This window comes from Manis javanica, chromosome 9 (assembly GCF_040802235.1).
Source record: "Manis javanica isolate MJ-LG chromosome 9, MJ_LKY, whole genome shotgun sequence".
Lineage (NCBI taxonomy): Eukaryota > Metazoa > Chordata > Mammalia > Pholidota > Manidae > Manis > Manis javanica.
The window spans coordinates 109,923,326-109,942,425 of record NC_133164.1 but is presented as its reverse complement, the minus strand read 5'-3'; the positions used below and the strand labels follow the sequence as shown (position 1 = coordinate 109,942,425).

Genomic DNA, 19,100 nt, shown 5'->3' with positions numbered 1-19,100 from the left:
TGGCAGCACTGAGGACAGAGACTCAAACGGCTGTATGGGCAGAGAGGCCCAGAGGCAGAGACCGGCTTGCTGTGTGCAGACTTGCTCTGAGTGGATGGGATTCTAGGGATTGACCTGCCGCTGTGGAAATAAAGTTGGGTATAAACCTTTCACCCCAAGAACATTCTACTGTCATTTCTTTGGTCATATTGAATCCATAGTGAACTTGCCCGGGGCTGAAACCCATTGGCAAGACACCCATCGCTGCATAAAAAACCCCTCCAAACTTGTTGGCATAACATGACCATTTCATGATGTTCACAGATTTGGTAAGTCAGGAGATTCAGGGAGAACACGGTGGGGACAGCTTGTTTCTGCTGCAGGATATTGGGCCCTCAACTGTGAAGACTTGAGTACTGGAGGTGACTTGACCTGCTGGGGCCTGGAATCATCTGGAAACTTCTGCTCTCCTATGTCTGACATCTCTGCTGGGCAACTCAAAGGCTCAGCTGGGTTCTTCACTGGAAGCCCCTCCATGTGGCATGAGCTTCTTCCGGCACAGCTCTGGGCTGCTGTGGGAGTGTCCTAAGACGGACCACCTGGAGAACTAACAGCCAAGAGATCAAAGCAGAAGCCAGTTGCAGAATTCACACAGCATCACCGTGCAGCATTCTCTTGGCTACAAGGGAGTCACTGAGGCCAGCCCTGATTCACGGGCAGGGAAATTAGATGCCAATTATCAGTGCATGAGTAACAGGTCACATCGCAGATATGGCTGCAGCCACCCTCGGAAAGTGCTTTCTGCCTCGGTGGATAATGGAGTCATTTCCGCAGATGAGTAATGGGAGGAGGAGCTTTGTAGGTTAAGGAGAGGGTTGTTGGTTTGAATCTGAGAAGTTTAGGACATTCGGGGGCACCCACTCATGTTGCTGGCTAGCTGACAGTCAGAAATACAAGTAGTAGTGGCAAGAAATGACCAAGAGTGAGTGCAGCATTGTCCCTGGGAAGTGACAGAATTTTAAGTTCTTAACCACGAGGTAATAGCACTGAGCCTCAGTTCCAGACTCTAGTCCTTCACGAGAGTAGGTGATTGACTTTGGGGTTTGACTGTCCTCGGGTGAGTGGCATATTCTTAGGGAGAGGGTAAGGTCGGGCAGTGGCTTTGGGACTGGAGCCTCTCGGATGAGTACCTGCCCCCCACCCACACCTGGGCTCCCAGGCTGTATACACTTGCTGTTTGCGTATCTCCTTGTCCTTGGGAGGTGAGCAAAGACATGAGACTGCTGTATGCTAGAACTGGCTAATTCTGATTCTCCAACTTTGGAATTGGAGATGATTCAGCCTGAGGCTGCAATATCTTTTACCTTTGTTTTTGTTTTTGTTGGTTAAAGTCAAATCATTCCGTGAGCAGTATTGTGCGGGAATGATAAGCCACGCACAGAACAGCTTCTCAGCACCTCTGATACACGGGCCCGTGAATAGCTGGTTCATTCACATTTACCTGTTCATTAGGGGCAGTCGCCGAAGACCTTTCTTCTTGACTCAGTTGGGTGGCTCTCTGTACATCAACATATAAAACTGCATTTCTTTAAAAGGCTTTTCCAATGCAGAATTTTGTCCACAATTCTGTTTAGGTATGAAGTGATCACTGGTTGACCGTATTTAAGATGCAATGTTTAATCATGACATGAGCATTAGGACTTACGGAGGAATTTCTCTGTCTTGGCATTACTTCAGGTTGGGTGTAGCATCTACAAAAGGGCAGCTATATGCCTGATGAAAACAATATCTTAAGAGAAAAATCCAGAATTAAGGATACAGATCCCTAGAGCATCTATGAATTAATTTTTATCTTGGAACAAAAAACAGATCAGCCTGTTGGAATATGTGAATCCTAGGAAATCCATGAAACATGCTAAGGAGCTAGATTCTACTTAATTAAATGCATCTTGAGTTTTTGACACACACCCCATGTGGGAATTCCACTCTGGCTGCTTATTTTCTGTCTCTAATTAGCCATAATCTGCAGCCCTAAGAATACCACAGTAACTGTCAGCTTGTAAAACGAAGGGTGTGTAGAGTGTTCTGGGCTGAGTGGTTTGTAATGAGGTAATGAAGCTGTGCCATCACGTGTTTTAGAACTGGATTTTGAGTAAGTCATTTATGACTGAACCTCAAGCGAGAAGCTCTTGCTCATGGAGACCTATGGGGCTGTTGTTTTGCTTAGTGCCAGTTTAGAACGTGAGTCTTGGATGGAGGTTTTTAATGATAGAATTAATGATAGAAGACACTGTCAGACTCCCTGGGGGTTCTCAGTCCTGCTGGTGCATCAGAATCACATGAGGACCTTTTAAAACTCCATAAGTGCCTGAGCCCAGCCCCTGGAGATGCCCAGCAGAGTAGGTCTGGAGTGAGGCAAGGGGAGAATCCATATTTTAAAATTAATTCCACCAGATTCAACCTCACATCGGTAGAATAGTCCATCTCATCTCCCAGTGCACCTGCTCTTTAAAGTAAGGTCGGCTAGCTAGCTTCACCCTCATGCTAATTAAATGCAGAGCCCCAGGCTTCTCCCAGGCTAGCCAATCAGAGCCTATTAACAAGATCCCCAAGGTAATTTGTATGCACAGTAAGTTTGGAAAATACCATAAGAATACATCTCTTGATTTATTCCTGCTCACCATCTCATTGTCTTCAGAATGATATTTTTAAAAATATCAGATACAATGGCATAATGACCATAGAAAAATCAATCAACTTATGTTTTTGCTTTATATATAAACCTGTAGAGGGAAGAAATTGAATTACAGACATTTTCTTAAAGGTAATATAAGTGATCCTCAAACAACACAGGTTTGAATTGTTCTGGTCCACTTATAAATGGATTTTTTCAGTAAATATATCAGAAATTTTTTTTGAGATCTGTAACATGTATGAATCCAGTATGTAATACGTATGGCATACAACTATGTGGTAATTGGCTGATTATGTTATTGGTAAGGCTTCCAGACAGTAGTAGGCTTTAGTAGTTGACTTTCAGGGGAGTCAAAAGTTATACATGGATTTTTGGCTGCATGGGGATTTGGTGCCCCTAACCCCTGTGTTGTTGAAGCATCAACTGTCCATGCAAATAAATCTAATTATTAAAGGGTACAGTGAAAACAAAGTTTCTCTCCTTACCTCTTCTGTTCATGCAATTTTCCTTTCTAGAAACTGCTGTTACTAGTTTCTTGTGTCCTTCTGGAGATAATATATATACTTGTATGTGCAAAGAATACTTACAAACATGTGCCCTTAAAGGCCATGGCTGCACATAAGCACGCGTGTGGTGTGTGTACATGAATTCATTCCTATTGTGCACCAACTCTGTATGTCACATAGCTGAGAGCACGGTAGACACCTGCTGCGTTTGCACAGTTAGTGTAATTCGGAGATCTTCCCTATCAGAACGTATAAAGCTGCCTCATTCTCTTTTTGCAGACTGCATAGGTTTTCATTGTGTGGATGTTTAACCATCTGCTTGTGGCATTTAGGTTGCTTCTAATCTTTCTGATAAGCAGGGATGTATTGAATAGCCCTGAGATATCATTCTCCTGTGCATGAGTATATACGGGGGGATAAATTCCTAGAAGTGGGGTTGCTCAGTCAGTGCATGTGTGTGTGTGAAAGTTTGATAGTAAGGCCACCTTGCTCTCTGCAGAGACCAGCAGGACCTGTTAGCCACTGCCTTTTCTGCCTACCCTTTTCTGCACCCATTTGTTGCCCTCTGATTTGTCTGAATTAGGCCAAACAAGGAACCTTGTTGGAAATAGGGTTATTGATTATTTGACTGCAATCAGATTTCCAAAATGAACTATAAATACTCCTGTGGTTAAGGTCAGTATGTTGCTGATGAAGACATTCTGGTTACTTTCTCCAGTCACATCAAGGTGTTAGTAAAGTGTAAAATCAAGAAACTAAGGTCATTTCTGCTAGGCCCCCTGGATGCCCTTGCTTGAGGTCAGATGCTACTGTCTGTGTGAGGTGTCCAAATCCAAATGGGAGGGGATGAGGGAGTCATGCTGGGACAGACAGAAGAACCATTGGCTGGCGGGACTTAATTGCGAAGTAGATTTAAAGGGCCAAGGGGACCGAAGAATCCGGCTCATTGACTGCGTAGCTTATTCTTTCCTCCTAAATATTTCTGAGATTCATTTTTATCCCTTCCCATTTGCTTTTTCTCCCTTCTTGAGAAATCTTGTCTCTTTTCCTTCTCAGCTTCCTGGATTTTAGAATAAGTTCAGCATTGTTCTACAACACTGGTAACTGGAGGTGTGTCACAAGTCATCTGTGCCATTAAAAGCAAATTACCATAAAATAGAATGGATTCAAGACTACCTTATGAAATATCTTTACCTACTTTTGTTTAGCTCTTCTATTTGAGTGGGAAAGAAGTGTTCTGATTGCACACATTATAAGAGTGCTTATGAGTTGCTTTAGAGTTCCATTTTAATTTTCCCTTTGGATGAAATTGCAGCTCAGCCAGAAAGATGCCAGCAACATTTCCATTTGTAATGACACAACAGTTACGATTACCCAATGAAAGATAGTCAAAATGATGCAAGGGAAAATTTCAGTAATGGTATTGTGGGTTTTTTAAAGTGATAAGGTTAACTTACTGACATTCTTCGGTAGTCCACACTTGTTCCTTTTGCAATCTTATCTATATTTCCTATGAAGTAAGAATCTAGAAACGGCACCATTTTAAAAACGAAATAACAATATTTTCCAAAGTATGATATCTTTTATAATTGTAGCTATAAGATTAATAACTTTTGAATTCTTTCCTTGTGAATGTTCTTTAATATATTCTCATCTCCAGATAGTTGTGTCACACTAGTTGTTAATTTCCCTCCCTTGCCAGTTTGCAGAGGAGGAGGTGCTCATGAAAACCAGGGTCACCCTCGCTTGTGTGTCCCACAGGGGAAGTTCACCTGGCAGGTGCATTGGAAAACAAGTCCGTGAAGAATTGAATGCAAAGTGGGAGCTGCCTCAACTTTTCTTCCTAATTTATAACCTCCTTGTCTTAAGCTTTCATAGCGGCTGCATACTTATGCCTTCCTGGTGGGAGACCGAGCACAGACTGATCCTCGGCCAACAGTGGGAAGGTCAGCCCAGTATGTATAAGTGACCTGCCCAAGTCAGCTCGCTGGCAGAATTCTCATAGTGGCTGGGAGCGTAGGTCACAAAAGAGGACAGCGAGGTGGATGGAGAGACTGGACCTGGGGTCAGGCTGCCAGACTGAATTCTGATTCTCCCAGAGGTCAAGTTGTTGATCCTCCCTGTGCCTCAGGTTCCTCAGCTGTAAAATCGAGATACTAACTACTTGGTGTGATGCCTGGCACGTCGTAAGCACCGAATACATGTTAGTTGTAGAGCTGTGCCTCCTGGGACAGCCGAGGTCAAGGGCAGAGGCAAGACAGGTGGGTAGAAATCTTTCTCACCTGCAGAGGAGGCTGCCTGCCAGCTTAGCTCAATGTTGGAGGTCCCTTTGGGCCCTGCATATGTGAGGATTAGTCTTCTAGGACTCTAAGGTTCTGTGAATGGTTGGTCAAATTACAACATGGTCATTAGTTTGCTAGGACTTCTGTGACAAAGTACCACAAGCCAGGGGCTTCAACAGTAGAAATTTATTGTCTTCCAGTTCTGGAGGCTAGGAGGCCTTTACAGGCTAGAAGATCAGCAGAGCCTCTGGGTGGTCTGTTTCAGGCCACTGATGGGCAGGCTTGCTTCTTTCTGAGGACCCCGCAGAGGGTGTGTTCCTCCAGGCCTCTCTCCTGGCTGGTAGGTGGCGGTCTGTTCCCCGTGACTCCACATCATCTTGCCTGTATGCATGTCTGTGTGCAAATTTACTTTTCTTTTAAGGAAAAGTAACCCATCAGTCATACTGGGTTAGAGTCCATTCTATACTTCACTTGAACTTGATAACATCTGTGAAGACATTTCCAAATAAGGTCATATTCTGAGGAATGGAGAGGAAACTGGGACTTTGAACAAACGAACCTGGGAAGGACACAGTTCAACCCATAACAATACGCTAATTTTCAACTCAATGGACTTTTTTTCTCTTTCTTTTTTAAAGATTGTACATGGCATGTCAAAGCAAATGATCGAAGCTTCCAAGAACAACCTCAGTTTATGAACACAAAGTTCTTATGTATTAAGGAGAGCAAATATGCTGTAAGTTGATTTTAACTTCCTAAATTATTTTTACTAAAAGTCAGTTTTTGCTAATAGCCATCATGAATTCTAGCTTCATGACCCACCTGCCTTCCAGGTAAACCCTGGCCTGGCCCATGGATAATCATTGTTAGTTCTATAGAAAGTCATTTTTATTTATCATATTAAGTTTACCCTGAGGGTGGGTAGGGGTGGCCTAAAACATGTAGATTGAAATTTTCCCTATGTTTGTGCAAAGCTCTTACTGTTTTATGGAAGAATATACAATAATATCACAGAAGCCTTGTGTTCGAAAGTAAGAATCTGAAAGGAATCTTAAAAACCGATCCTCCCTCTCCTCTGCCTGTGATGCATTTAGAGACATTGGAAATATTTCCACCTAAAAAATTCATATTACCTTTGAAATAAGAACATCTGAGTGTGGGCTTAAACATCATAAGGTATCTATTAGTTCCTTAGGACTGCTCTAAGAAAGTACCACAAATTGGGTGGTTTAAGACAACAGGAATTTGTTTTCTTATAGTTCGGAGGTCTAGAAGTCCAAAATCAAGGTGTTGGCAGGACTGGTTCCTTCCGGATGACCTAAAGGAGGGTTTTTTCCAGGCCTCGCCCCTGGCTTCTGATGGTGGCTGGCAATCCCTGGCATTCCTTGTCTTGCAGAAGTTTCACTCCAGTTCTGCCTCTGTCTTCACACGACCTTCTGCCTGTGTGTCTCTGTGTCTAATTTTCCACATCCTCTGTGGACAGCAGTCACTGGATTGAGGCCCACGTTAAGCCCGTCTGACTTCATTGCAACTTGATTATATCAGCAGAGACCCTATTTCCAATAAGACACATTCACAACTATTGGGCTTAGGACTTGAGCATATCTTTTGGGGCACACAGTTCAACCCACAATGATGTCTCTTTTTCTTTTTTACCCAGTAGCCTCTATCCCTCCTCAAATAAAAGAGTTCCTTTACCAGCTTTGCCACCCACATTGATGTCTCCCTTTGCCCTTTGCCTAAGAGACTGTAAGGGGTCAAGGAAACAGACAGCAGGATCCACTTGGTCACAGCAGATTTACCACAGAGAACTTTGAGGTGAACTGTCTTGTGTCTTGTTTTCTGACATGAGCCTCTGGGGGGATCATTCTGAGGCCTGGCCAGAATTAAAAGCTTAAAGGAAATCTCAGTATGTTTCTGACTGACAGATTCTGTCCCTGTGTCCCTGGGCCCTAGGACTTACTGCTTTTTGCATGTGTGTATACACAGTAGCAAATGTGTGGCACCATTTAGAATGACTCTTGTTTTTTTCCAACAGAACAATGCAATTAAAACATACAAGTATAATGCATTTACCTTTCTACCAATGAATTTGTTTGAGCAGTTTAAGAGAGCAGCCAATTTCTATTTCCTGATCCTTCTTATCTTACAGGTAATGCCCTTTGATATCTGAAATCTGTTTTGAATTCTGGTGACTCAATAACGTTTACATTGTGGACACATGTAATGTGAATAATCTGGAAAGTCTTTATATTAACATCAGGGTTCTGCACGAAAGGAAACAGTGCCTCATCTATAGAGAACAGGGAAAGGAGCAAATGGAAATATTATGAAATTAAATTTCATACTGATGTGAATGTTAAAACTGGTTGCCCCAAAGAGAATACAATTAAAACCTTCACTTTATCAAATTATATGTACCTTAAAATTTAACCTAGTTTTTATGCTTGCCCTTTATTTTTTATTTAGATGCCTAATTTTCCTAAGAATATTGCTGGCTTTTATTAATATTTTGGTCATATCTCAATGAATTATTATGGGGAACTGATTTCACATTTGAAAATACCTATTTTTGTTTTTGCTTTTTGTTTATTTTTAACTGTGGCAAGTTATGCACTTTTCTGGAGAATGCACTTTTCTGGAGAGCATTAATTTTCCCTGTTCAGGAACTGTTGTTATAATCAAGGCAACTCTATATGCTCTAGTTACCACTCAGAGTATCAACCTTTAGCACCTGATATGCAGGTCACAAAGGATCACGTATCCACTTGGCTTTGTCAGATTCTTCACATCAAGCATAGGATTTGGAAAACAGTCTCACCTGCTGGGATGCACCCAGGAAGGTTTTATGACAATGGTAGCATGTGTGTCTGGGTGGCAATGGAATGGAGAGAGACAGGAGAAGAAGTGGACCCATGACAGATGTAGTGGAATATAAGACCTGCTGGCTTGCTAGTACAGAAGCTCCTCTTATCAAGAAGGACTTTGGAGACAGACTTGGGTAGAGATAAACCCTCCAAATTTTGAGGTGCTGCTGGGTGATAAGGGGCTACTTTTCCCTTATTTCCTTGTAGCAGGAAAAAGGGGGAGTTTCACATACTGACAATAACGTGGGAACTGAGCTTTCTCTCTTCCAGCCATCCCCCTGCCCTTGTCTTTCTTAAGGTGCAGCAAATTAGGGATATAGTCATAGCCTGTGACAGCCCTTCACCTGCATTGTTACTTCACCTAATCCTTGTATGCTCTGAGGTAACTGCTATCCTAACCTCCCTTTCACAGAGAAACAGCAGCCTGGGGAGGTAAAGGAACTTGCCCAAGGCTGCATAGCCTTACGTGGTAGAGCTGGGCAGGACTTGGGTCCAGAAACTTGCCCCAAAGCCTGCCATTTTAACAACCACACTGTAGGGCCCAATGAGCAATAGGATGGTTACAAGATATCTTTTCTAAAACTGCTTCCCAATCTGTTGTTCCAACTTGGAGGCTGTCGTGATGGAGGCGGGGCTTCCTGCAAGGCCAGCCCCTTTCTTGGCTGGACCAACAGTAATGACCATGAAGGAAGCGCTTTCTTCTAGTTTCCCCGAAGATGCCCCACCCAATCGCCAGCTCTCAGAGGCAGCCACTGCCTTTGCTTTCACCGTGGGACCCTCACAGACCATTGGCTAAGCAACCAGCAGTGCAAAGCCTGCTGTATGCATTCCCTAAAAGTGGAAGGATTGCTTAGCCCCACACCCCACACCACCCTTTCCCTTATGATTTAATTAATTATGTGAATTGCTAATTTATGGTTCTGTTATTAGGATTTTCACAAAAAGCTCAGAGCAGTTCTCTTTTAGGTGTCATGTTACAAAGCCTCCTTGTTAAGGTCACAATGAGACGATTTCAGGAGCCACTGTCCTGTGGGACAGAGGCCAGCAGGCCAGAAGCTAGAGGGAGCTGAGAAAGGAGGGCTAGCTGGCTGCTCAGATGCCTTCCCAGCATGTTCTGCAGGACATAGAGTTGGGTGATGATGGGCATTAGAATTAGCAAGCTTGAGTTAGCAGTTACCTGCAGATTAGCTGTACCTTCATGGGCGCACATATATACCTTTTCATTTTCCAGGCAATCCCTCAAATCACAACCCTGGCGTGGTATACCACCCTGCTGCCCCTGCTTCTGGTGCTAGGCATCACGGCAATCAAAGATCTGGTGGATGATGTGGTAAGGATTTCCCATGCAACATTCTCCTCACTGCTGTGAGTTTATTTTAATTTGGCATCGATGCGTTATGTTTTGAGATTACTAAAACAACCTTTCCCCATCTCTGTTTTAAAGGCTCGCCATAAAATGGATAACAAGATCAACAATAGGACGTGTGAAGTCATTAAGGATGGCAGGTACCGTGCCTTCCTTAATGTGCAATTTAGTTACAAGGATATAATGTAGAATCATGCCTAGAAATATTCTCGGAGATAACCATTAGAACTTGGAGTCTGTCAGCGCATTAACCTTTTCACTGTAAAGGCTTTTCTTAACTCACTAAGACTTTGCACCCCTTTGTGAGTACAGCCAGACTGGATTACGGGCAGGTGTCTGACTGAGTTCTGTATCTCCAGCATTTGCATGTTTACACAATGCCTCACCCTAGAGGTGATGCTCTCATCTCTGCTGTTCCTGATCCCGAGCCTCATTCAGGGCTTTGGTCAAATGTCTTGACACCTTTCCTGATTCTCTAGCTTAAGTAATTTCTTCCTTTGCTGCACTTTCAGAACATTTGGTTTTCATATTCCTTATTATGGTCTGAATTTTACTAGAATTTCTTCTGTAGTTAACTTATATTCTGTCCCAAACTCTAAGTTGCTGGAGGAGATTGTCCTGATAGTATTTGTTTTTGTGTCTACCAGAGCTTTCAATACACAAAAAGTGCTTGATAAATGTTTATTAAATTAATAGAGTCAACTGTGACCAGGGTTCCAACTCAGGGGCTGGTTGTGAGTTATTTTTTGAGCAAGCCCTTTGTGGCAAAATTACAGTCAAGTACAGAGAGAGACTGAGAAAAAATGGGTACCTGGAGTCACTGTGATGTGCCCCCAAAACTATGAGGATATTGTAGTAAGCTATACCTCATTAAGAAAGAAATAAAAAATTAAGTTTTAGCAGTAGTGCCTAAGACCCCATTCAAAGCCTTTTTATGTGTCAACACTGAGAAAAGTACAGCCACAGTCTGATGTATATAATTTGAATACAGACTACATCAATCTATAAATATGTCTGGATGGCTTTTTTTCTCTCACAAATAACTAAAGATGACTTTTTGAGTCACTTGCAATCGCTTCTCTGAAGGGTGGTGAGAGTCATAGCTGGTCCACACAGCTCGGGCCAATTAGCTCACAACCTGGCTAACGATGTTGGCAAAGGGCGACTCTGAGTTTTCTTGACTTTGGGGTCAGGGTGCATATCTGACAGGGCTGTGCCCCCAGCTGCCCCTGGAGGCCAAGTGAGCCTGGGTGGGGCCTTGGGCATCGGAGGGGCCTGCCCAGGGGAAACCTGGACAGCACAGTGGGAGAGGCTGTGCAGCCGCCTCAAATACCCACAAAGAGCTGTGGCAGGAAGATACTGAACTTATTCTTTTATTATTTGAGACCCACATGCAAACCGCTGATTTATAACTTTAAAGGAAACTGAAATGTAAACTACAATTTCATTTATTAAAAGAAAAGCATAGTTTTTTTAAAAAAATTCTGAGATTAAGAATTATGTATTAAGTTCTTGTAAAATTGTGGGAAGTGGCATGTAAGCATATATTTTAAATACATTTTAATTCTCCTGGTTTCTCTTAGCCTTAAGTTAATGGGAGGACAAACATAGTAATTGTATTTCTGCCTCCAAAAAAATAAAGTTTATCAGTTATGGTAGGTTCATAATATCTATTAGGGAAATCTTTTCTATATGTGTAAACCTTGAAAACAGATTACTGTATTTTAAAACTTTTTAAAATGTTGATTTATTAGCTATTTAAATCCATTTTCCTATGGAATTTAATACTGATGATAGTCATCTTTTTATTTGCATTGTATCCTTGTTGGGCTTATAAAAGTGATATATACTTGCAGGACAGGTAACTGAAACAATAGGAGACAAGCTCTGAAGTTCCCTGAGGATTCCAGGGAGCTGTGTGGGAGCCATAGCATGTCTGTGTTCTGGGCCCACCTGGGACCTGCGTCCTCAGGAGGTGATGGCTAACTGCAGGGAAGAGGATAGGAGAGGAGAGAGCACAGGACATGAGCAAATATAAAAGGGGGTGCCATGTAGCTCCTTGCCACACATTTAAGTAGCTGCCACTAACCCTTTATTACATGACGTAGGATGAAGGAGCACATCACAGTCGTCGTCACCATTATTCCTTTAGAGGATAATACAATTCTCATGACCATTTAATGTGTTACATCATTAAATGGCTGGACTTCTAGCAAAACTTTTCCCTGTGATTTGCATGTTTTCTCGGAATCTTTGGTTTCTGGAAAGAATAGTTCCAAAGCCCTTGCCAGTAACTTTGAGAAAAACACAATAAATTTTCTTTATTTTTAATATTTAGATTCAAAATTGCCAAGTGGAAAGAGATTCAAGTTGGAGATGTCATTCGTCTGAAAAAAAATGATTTTATTCCAGTAAGTGAACAGGCTGTACGTCTCTCACCCCTTGCTCTCTCATCTGACCTGGGTTCGGTTTTGCCTTGGGGATCTCTGGTTATGGGTGTGTTTTGTTTTGAACAGGCTGACATCCTGCTGCTGTCCAGCTCAGAACCTAACAGCCTCTGCTACGTTGAAACTGCTGAACTAGATGGGTGAGCATGTCTTAGATGCACTTGTCTTAAAGTGAACCTTTAGAACACATTCATTGCACTGAAAGCTGTGAAGTCTGGACCAGAGGCCCTGAGATCTAGCCGTGCCTCTACCACATGCTAGCTGTCCATCACTGTCCTTAGGAGAGCAACCCTCTTTTTATTCCATCTGTAAAATGATGCTCTCAAACCTGCCTTTCTCCCCACCTTTCAGGGAAGGTGAAGGGATTGATAGCAGAATGTTTGCCTAAGCCCTTTGTAAATTTCTGAGCAGTGTCCAGACACATATAAATGACTATTAATATAATCTATTTCAGATTAAAGAACAGATTTAAAGTCTGTGCCGATAGATTATTTTGAATATTCCCTTTGTTGGTTTTGGTTATTATGATACCACTTAAAAGAAAATAATGTTCTGTTTTGAGCCAGTTTTCAATACATTTATTGAGTGCCTATTAAGTTTCATTAACTTTGTGTATTAGCTCATTTAATCTTCTCAACAGTCCTATGATTTGAATATTGTTATTACCTTGACATTACCCATGAGGAAACAGAGGCACACGGAGGGAAGTAGCCTGCCCAAGGTCACACAGGAGGGGACAGTGGGGACACTGCTCCCCTGAGTTGGCTCTCAAGGCTACTGCCTGCCCACTCTGGTGTGAACACCTTTCTTCATATCCTAGATGGATATAAGCTTCTTTATGGAAACTGAAATCATCTCTGTAAAATAAAGTCTTTCTTGCTCTATAACTTAATGGGTTGTTCAATCTTAACTACAAAATAGTTATTATTTCCATAAGTGAGAGATTCTAATATTTTACAAAGATACAAAATCCTAATATGCCCTGTCAGAACAAACAAAATGGGAATGTTAAAAACCACTGGTCAACTTCTTAATATATGGAAACCCTCAAGTTGGTATTTGTGAAGCTGTAAAAGGATATTTGTGGGGAAGCAATAAATTGGTGGAGGAGGAAGGCAAGGTGGAAACCTCCTCCCACACACCAAGGAAGCAGCTACAGCAAATATAACTAATGCTAAAAATGACCTGAAGACTGCAGAACAGACCACCTACACCTGGTGAAGAAGAGAAGACTACACAGAGAAGGGTAAAGTGGCAAATTGTGATTGAGTGGGTCCTAAGCCCACAAAGAAAACAAAAACTGTACAAACACCTGGAGACTAAACAACATGCTTCAAAATAATCAGTGGATTAATGAACAATCAAAGTAGAAATCAAGCAACACATGGAGACACATAAAAACAAAAATCCAATAGTTCAAAATTTGTGGGACTCCACAAATTGGTTCTAAGAGAGAAGTACATAGAATTACAGGCCTACCTCAAGAAACAAGAACAATCCCAAATGAACAGTCTAAAAATCACAACTAAAGAAACTAGAAAAAGAAGAACACATGAAACCCAAAGTTAGTAGAAGGAGGGATATAATAAAGATCACAGCAGAAGGAAATAAAATAGAGAAGAATAAAATAATAGAAAAAAAAAGTGAAACCAAGAGCTGATTCTTTGAGAAAATCAATAGCTAAACCCATAGCCAGATGTATCAAGAAAAAAAGAGAGAGTACACAAATAGACAATCAGAAATGAAGAAGGAATAATCACAACAGATACCACAGAAATACAAAGAATTATCATAAAATTCCATGAAAAATTATATGCCAAGAAATTGGAAAACCTAGAAGAAATGGACAACATACTAGAAAAATACAACTTTCAAGACCGACCCAGGGAAAAACAGAAAAATCTGAACAGACAAGTCACCAGTAATGAAATCAAATTGATCATTAAAACACTCCCAACAAACAAGTCAGGACCAGATGGCTTCACAGCTAAATTCTGCCAACTAGCTAAAGAAGAGCTCATACCCATTATTTTCAAAGTGTCCCAAAAAGTACAAAAGGGAACACTTCCAAGCTCATTCTATGACACCAGCATCACATTAATACCAAAAAGAAAGACATAAAAAAAAGAGTATTATAGACCAATATCCCTGATGAACTAGATGCAAAAATCATCAACAAAATATTAGCACACCGAATTTAAAAATACACCAAAAAGATTATCACAACCAGGTGGGATTTATTCCAGGGTTGCAAGGATGGTACAATATTTATAAATAAATCAATGTGATACACCACATTAACAAAATGAAGTATAAAAACCAGATAATCATCTCAATAGATGCTGAAAAAGTGTTTGACAAAATTCAATGTCTACTCATGATAAAAACTCTCAACAAAATGCATATAGAAGGAATAAACCTCAACATCATAAAGGCTATATATGACATAACCACAGCTAACATAATACTCAGTGGTAAAAAGCTTTCCTCTAAGATCATAAACAAGACAAGGATGTCCACTTTCACCACTTTTATTCAACATAGTACTGGAAGTCTAGCTAAGGCAATCAAACAAGGTAAAGAGATAAAAGGCATCCAGATTGGTGAGGAAGAAGTAAAACTCAGTATTTGCAGATGATATGATACTGTGTATAGAAAAGCCTCTACCAAAAAACTTTTTTGACCCCATCAAAAAACTATTAGAATTAATAACTGTATTCAGCAAAATTGCAGGATATAAAATTAATACACAGAAATATATCACATTCCTATATACTAACAATGAACTAGCAGAAAGAGAAATCAGGAAAACAGAACTGTATCAAAAAGAAATACCTAGGAAGAAACCTAACCAAGGATTTTTTTTGTGCCGAAACCTGGGATTGAACCAAGAATTTTTTTTAAAAGGCCTGTATGTTAAAAACTATAAATACTCACGAGAGATTAAAGAGGACACAAATAAATGGAAATCTATCCCATGCTCATGGATAGGAAGGATTAATATTGTCAAAATGGCCAAAGCAATGTACAGATTCAATGCAATCCCGTGATTAGGAGGAGGAGAGCGACCAGGTAGGCAGGGCCAGGTGAGGATGCGGGCGCCCTGCCGCACCCCATCAGGAGTACAAGGCCCTTGTCGTGCAGCAGGTGGGGTGCAGGGGATGGATTCATGTTTGCCAACTGCTGGCTGGACCAGCATTACTAGGCTGTTATACTGCTTCTAAGTATGAAGGGTCTGAGGCTCCGCGAGGGTAAAGATGGGACCCAAAATCACAGAGCTGCAGGTGTGATGGGAGCAGCCAGACGCTGGCCTCCAAATAACCAAAAGTAATCCTGAGAAAGAAGAACAAAGCTGGGGGGATTTATGCTTCCTGACTTCAAGCTATACTACAAAGCTACAGTAATCAAAACAGTGTGGTACTGGCACAAGACCATAACCATAGATCAGTGGAACAGAATAGAGATCCCAGATATAAATCCACATATATATTTATATCTCAGATATAAATCCACACATTGGTATATGATAAAGGAACCATGAATATACAATGGGGAAAAGATAACTTCTTCAATAACTGGTGTTGGGAAAACTAGACAGTTACATGTAAGAGAATGAAATTGGATTACTGTCTAACTCCATACACAAAAGTAAACTCAAAATAGATTAAAGACCTATGTTAAGACATGAAACCATATATCTCCTCTTAGAAGAAAAAATAGGTAAAAATCTCTTGAACAGAAGCATGGGCAGTTTTTTTCCGAACACATCTCCTTGGGTGAGGGAAACAAAAAATGAACAAGTGGGACTACATCAAACTAAAAATCTGTACAACAAAGGACACCGTCAGTAGAACAAAAAGGCAACCTACAGTATGGCAGAATATATTAATATATGGTTTATCCTATTAGGGGTTAACATCCAAAATATGTAAAGAACTTATATGCCTCAGCACCAAAGAAACCCCAATTTAAAAATGGGCAGAGGACCTAAACAGACATTTTTCCAAAGAAAAGATACAGATGAAGAACAGGCACATGAAAAGATGCTCCACATTGCTAATCATCAGGGAAACATAAATCAAAACCACAATGAGATATCACCTCACACCAGTCAGAATGGTCACTATCCAAAAGACAAGAAAAAGCAAGTACTGGCAAGGATGTGGAGAAAAGGGAACCCTTCTACATTGTTAGTGGGAATGTCAGTTGGTGCAGCCACTGTGGAAAACAGTATGGAGGTTCCTCAAAAAACTAAAAATAGGAATACCATATGACCCAGTAATTCCACTTCTAGGAATTACCCTAAGAAAATGAAGTCCCTAGTTCAAAAGGTATATACACCCCTATATTTATTGCTGTATTATTTACAATAGTGAAGATACGGAAGCAACCTAAGTGTCCATCAATAGATGAATGGATAAAGAAGATGTGGTGCATATACACAATGGAATATTATTCAACCATAAAAAAGAAATACTGCCATTTGTGACAACATGGATGGACCTAGAGGGTATCATGCTAAGTCAAGTAAACCAAGTGGAGAAAGATACCACATGATTTCACTCATTTGTGGAATCTAAAAACAAAATAAAACAAAAGGAACAAAATAGCATTAGACTCATAGACACTGAGAAGTGACTGGTGGTTACCATGGGGAAGGGGTTCATATGGTGAAAGGGTGTTAAAGGGGCAAAAAGATTTTCAATCATAAGTTGGTCACAGGAATGGTAGTACAGCATGGAGAATATAGTCAATGATTCTATAACATCTTCCTATGTTGACAGATAGTAACTGCGCTAGTTGTGGTGAGGATTTAATAGTATAGGTCTACCATTGAACCACTGTGTTGTATACGTGAAACCAATATAAGATTGTATATCAACTACACTTCAAAAAATAAAAAGATATAAATGATTTGAGAACTTTTTTAAAAAAAGGGCATTCATCATGACAGGACTGCATTGCTTCCCAGATCACATGTGCCCAGCCAGCCCCCGCGTGTCCCTGAGCATATATGCCTTGCCTTGCCCTTTGGTAGGTACATGCCAGTATTGGGGGTAAGGTTACCACCTCCATTCCTAGATAGAATTACCTTTCAAAGACATGTGATCCAGTTATTCCCCCTGGAAAGTAATAAGTTGGCAGAGTCAAAATACTTTCTCTAACAAAAATGTTTTATGGAATCATCTCAGTTTGATTACATATTAGAAGCTAAGTTTTTAAACAGCAGGTGGTAAGAGCTGAATTAGTTAGGAGGAAAGGAAGCCTGCAGGCGCCTCTGTTCCAGCCATACTGGCCCACAGTAACAAACAGGGAGGGGGGACCAACATTGCCCAAGTCAGAAATTTTTCTTTAGTTTGGGGGATAACCTCATTCAAACCTGAAGCTTCAGGTGAACAGAGAGTTTGAAAATGAAAAAAGCAAATTATTTAGCTTTTGTTTCCAGGTGTGCTTTGTATGACTTCGTACAGTTTTCTTTATATTCTCGTTTGAACTCCAAAGTGTGTTCATTTCATTCTTTTCTTCTCTCCCTTTAGAGAAACCAACTTAAAGTTCAAAATGGCACTTGAAAGCACACATCAGCATCTCCAAAGAGAAAATTCACTGGCAACATTTGATGGTTTGTGCAAACACGTCTTACTTTGTCTTAAACTTTGGTTGCTTGATTCATTCCCAGTTAATGAAAAACAGAAAACCTTTCATATGTAAGCACTTACATGAATCATATCTTTAAAGGTTTTATTGAATGTGAAGAACCCAACAACCGACTAGATAAGTTTACAGGAACACTATTTTGGAGAAACACAAGTTTTCCTTTGGATGCTGATAAAATTTTGTTACGTGGCTGTGTTATTAGGAATACTGATTTCTGCCATGGATTGGTCATTTTTGCAGGTAACAATAGTTTCTTGGAAATTGATCTGATGTGCACTTGCAAGAATTAAAAGAGGGGATTGCTTTTCTGTTCTTTCTTTGTGAAACCAAAGGAAAAGTAATTTTATTAATATGCCAGTGAATTGATTTTCTCATTTATTGATCCTGTTGAATTTCCATGTTTAGGTGCTGACACTAAAATAATGAAGAACAGTGGGAAAACCAGATTTAAAAGGACTAAAATTGATTACTTGATGAACTACATGGTTTATACGGTATTTATTTTCTGTTTCACAGATAAAAGGCTAGACTGCTATCTTTTGGGCTAATTTTATTGTATGTTTTTCTAATGCACAGGAATCTTACCTCTGTAGGCCTAGTAAAATAGACGAGGTGCTCTAAGATTGGAAGGGAGAGAGGGGATTCCCTCACTATTTCTCAGAAATATTGCACTTCTAACAGGAGAATCTTCTTGGGAATGGAAATTCCAGTTGTAGGGTGCCCCGAGTGGTTGAGTATTTTGATGGCTGGAGTGACTAGTGGAAAACCAGGATAAATTAGTGGGGGTTGGCTCCTGAAGTCAATGTAGGATTGATTTCAGTGCTGCTAGTTTCCCATTGGGGTACTTCTCTTAAAAGCAAACCTTTCCCCCCAGTGTATACTGTGTAAAACCAAAAATAAGGCAAAGGTAATATAGGGTCTATTGAGAGTCCCCAAAGTCAGTCCCAGGTTTGATGAGTCGCTGGGAGGACTCACATAATTTAGCATACAGTTGCACTCACAGCGGTGACTTATGATAACTCACTAAAAGCAAGGTCAGCAAAGGCAAAAAGCTCATGGGGCAAAGTTTGAAGGAAACCAGGAACAAGCCTCCAAGAGTCTTTTCCTGTTGGAGTCACCAATGCAAGACACACTTAATTCCCCCAGCAACAATTTGTGACAGCCCATGTGAAATGCTCTCTCTACCAGGGACGCTCATCAGACAGTGCCTGGGCCTTCATTGGTGTCTGGTCACATAGGCACCTTCTGCTTGGCGTGTATCAAAACTTCAGACTCCCCAAGGAATGCGAGTGGTCAGCAGAAA

The 19,100-nt window shown here is 40.9% G+C and overlaps 1 protein-coding gene across 2 annotated transcripts in view; it reads left to right on the top strand.

Moving 5' to 3' along the window:
• The window catches only part of ATP8B1 (ATPase phospholipid transporting 8B1), a 116,472-nt gene that overhangs the window by 64,072 nt on the left and 33,300 nt on the right, over positions 1–19,100 (top strand). Inside the window, exons 3-11 of one of the 2 annotated variants that reach the window (XM_037016190.2) lie at positions 6,101–6,198; positions 7,501–7,614; positions 9,561–9,659; positions 9,774–9,835; positions 12,034–12,106; positions 12,212–12,282; positions 17,680–17,762; positions 17,879–18,037; positions 18,203–18,291. In XM_037016190.2, coding sequence (XP_036872085.2) covers positions 6,101–6,198; positions 7,501–7,614; positions 9,561–9,659; positions 9,774–9,835; positions 12,034–12,106; positions 12,212–12,282; positions 17,680–17,762; positions 17,879–18,037; positions 18,203–18,291 — 848 coding nt within the window. The remainder of the gene's footprint in view (positions 1–6,100; positions 6,199–7,500; positions 7,615–9,560; positions 9,660–9,773; positions 9,836–12,033; positions 12,107–12,211; positions 12,283–17,679; positions 17,763–17,878; positions 18,038–18,202; positions 18,292–19,100) is intronic. The other variant, XM_073213130.1, reaches the window with a different exon arrangement.